General features: G+C 40.6%; 1 protein-coding gene across 1 annotated transcript; it reads left to right on the top strand.

The window, feature by feature from the left end:
- Positions 1-358: 358 nt before the first annotated feature.
- On the top strand, positions 359-1,243 carry LOC138796533 (vomeronasal type-2 receptor 26-like). Its single transcript, XM_069976141.1, has one exon. The coding sequence runs from the start codon at positions 359-361 to the stop codon at positions 1,241-1,243; it is 885 nt and encodes a 294-aa protein (XP_069832242.1).
- The last annotated feature ends 1,588 nt before the right edge of the window (positions 1,244-2,831 follow it).

Here is a 2,831-nt window from a genome sequence, read left to right as displayed (position 1 = left end):
CCGCCCAGCCAATCAGTGTGTTTCCCACCCGCAGCCACTAATTGGCTGGGCAGCAGAGCAGGAAGCTGGGACCCTGTGCAGGAGACAGGTAATGTATACAGAGAGCGGGAGTCAGGCGGGATCAGATGAAGGGGTTAAGGGAGCAGCTGCATTACATACTCGCAGCGGTCTTTCAGATCTTAGCTCGTATTGGGTCTCGCTGCAAAACTCGCAGCGAGATTTCGGCTGAGAGTCGGTCAGTGTGAAAGCACCCGTAAACATTTTCCTATTTTTATAGCATTTATGCTTTACATTTTCTTTTTTTTTTGTAGACAGTGTATTATGCCAAAAGTGTCCTGCAGATCATTGGCCGAATGACATGAACCAGTGTGTGCTAAAACCTACTGAATATTTATTCTACAATCATAATGACCCAACAGTTATGGCCATCTCCTTTATATCTGTCCTGTGTTTTGCAATAACATCAACAATCTTGGGCATCTTCATTTTATTCCGAGACACTCCAGTGGTCAGAGCCAATAACCAAACCCTGAGCTTCATCCTCCTGGTCTCCATCATGTTGAGTTTCCTCTGTGTATTCTTGTTCCTTGGTCGCCCTACACATGTCACCTGTATGCTCCGCCAGACTTCATTTGGGATCATCTTCTCAGTAGCCATCTCTTCTATTCTGGCTAAAACCATCATGGTCTACATGGCCTTCAAAGCCACCAAACCTGGAAGCTCCTGGAGGAAATTTATTGGCATGAAAATCCCAAACTGTGTTGTCTTCTTCTGCTCATTTCTTCAAGTGTTACTCAGTATCATCTGGTTATTTACATCTCCTCCATTCCCAGAACAGAACAGTCACTTATATCAAGACAAGATCATATTCCAGTGTAATGAAGGGTCAATGCTGGCCTTCTCCATACTCCTGGGCTATATGGGACTACTCGCTGCTGTTAGTTTCATTGTTGCTTTCTTGGCCAGAAATTTACCAGATAGTTTTAATGAAGCTAAAAACATCACATTCAGCATGCTGGTTGTGTGCAGTGTCTGGGTGGCTTTTATCCCGGCCTATATGAGTGTTACTGCGAAAAGTACAGTTCTTGTAGAAATATTTGCTGTAATATCTTCAAGTGTTGGTATTTTAGGCTGCATATTCTTCCCGAAATGTTATATAATACTGGTGAGACCGGAGTTAAATACAAAACGTAGTTTAGCGAGACAGCTAAATATAAATGCAATTAATGGGTATGTAGTCTGAAAAAAAAAAGAAAGAAAATGTTCTTATACTCTGTTAAAGAATCCTAAACTATTTTGGTCAATTAATACATTATCATAATGGAGAGAGAAGTTATCAAGAGCATCTCTGCGTCTTAGGACCTGACCTGTCCTCGATTACACAGACAACCATAGTGGACACTATGTAATGCTCAGCTTCTCCTGTGGGGGTGCTGTAAGTACATTGGACACTTACTTTCAGGATTTCCTTCTTATTACAGCTAATTTCTGGTCCCAGCATGTGAACACATTGTTATTGGCTTATTGTGAAGGGTCTTTTCCAGGTATAGTCCAAATCCCCTTTGAGACATAAATGCTTCGTTTACATTCCCATGTAGATGAATTACAATAAAAAAATTGTAAAGTAATTTTATAGTATAACATCTTACAAAATATCAATAAAAGAATTAGTGTAAAGATTTCTAAATCAGATTTTTTTTATTTAAAGGAGTGTTCCCATCTTAACCCTTAGAGGACGGGGCCAATTTCAATTTTTGCGTTTTCGTTTTTCCCTCCTTGTGCTTAAAAGGCCATAGCACTTGCATTTTTCCACCTAGAAACCCACATGAGCCCTTATTTTTTGCGCCACTAATTGTACTTTGCAACGACAGGCTGAATTTTTTCATAAAGTACACTGCGAAACCAGAAAAAAATTCAATGTGTGGTGAAATTGAAAAAAAAAGCATTTTTTTTTCGTTTTTAAGCTGTTCGCCCTGAGGTAAAACTGACTTGTTATATATGTTCCTCAAGTCGTTACGATTACAACGATATATAACATGTATAACTTATATTGTATCTGATGGCCTGTAAAAAGTTCAAACCATTGTTAACTAATATATGTTCCTTAAAATCGCTCCATTCCCAGGCTTATAGCACTTTTATCCTTTGGTCTATAGGGCTGTATGAGGTGTCATTTTTTGCACCATGATGTGTTCTTTCTATCGGTACCTTGATTGCGCATATGCGACTTTTTGATCGCTTTTTATTACAATTTTTATGGATTTGATGCAACCAAAAATAAGCAATTTTGCACTTTGGGATATTTTTGCGCTGACGCAGTTTACCGTGCGAGATCAGGAATGTGATAAATTAATAGTTCGGGCGATTACGCACGCGGCGATAGTAAACATGTTTATTTATTTATTTTTATTAATAACATGGGAAAAGAGGGGTGATTCTGACTTTTATTAGGTGAGGGGGCTTTTTATTATTAATGACACTTTTTTTCAAACTTTTACACTTACTGTATACTGGAAGCTCCACGGGGGGGACTTCTAGTATAAGTGCACTGATCTCTCATTGAGATCTATGCTGCATAGATCGATGAGATAGGCTCATCGAATGCTTCCGGCTGCTGCAGCCGAAAGCAAACGAGTTCCGAGCCGGGATCAGCGCCATTACGGCGCTGAGCCCCGCCGGAGGGGGATTTGTGGATCCACCCCACTAGACACCAGGGATGGCTACATACAAGTAATCAGATGCAGCTGTCAACTTTGACAACTGCATCTGATTACTTGATTAGCGGGCACGGCTATCGGAGCGGCACCCGGGACCGCGGCTGTACACATAGA

This window comes from Dendropsophus ebraccatus, chromosome 7 (genome assembly GCF_027789765.1).
Source record: "Dendropsophus ebraccatus isolate aDenEbr1 chromosome 7, aDenEbr1.pat, whole genome shotgun sequence".
Lineage (NCBI taxonomy): Eukaryota > Metazoa > Chordata > Amphibia > Anura > Hylidae > Dendropsophus > Dendropsophus ebraccatus.
This window is presented reverse-complemented; position numbering and strand designations above follow the sequence as displayed.

Bases quoted from the DNA above. Each gene is read 5' to 3' on its own strand.
- LOC138796533 (XM_069976141.1), top strand. From the start codon at position 359: ATGAACCAGTGTGTGCTAAAACCTACTGAATATTTATTCTACAATCAT.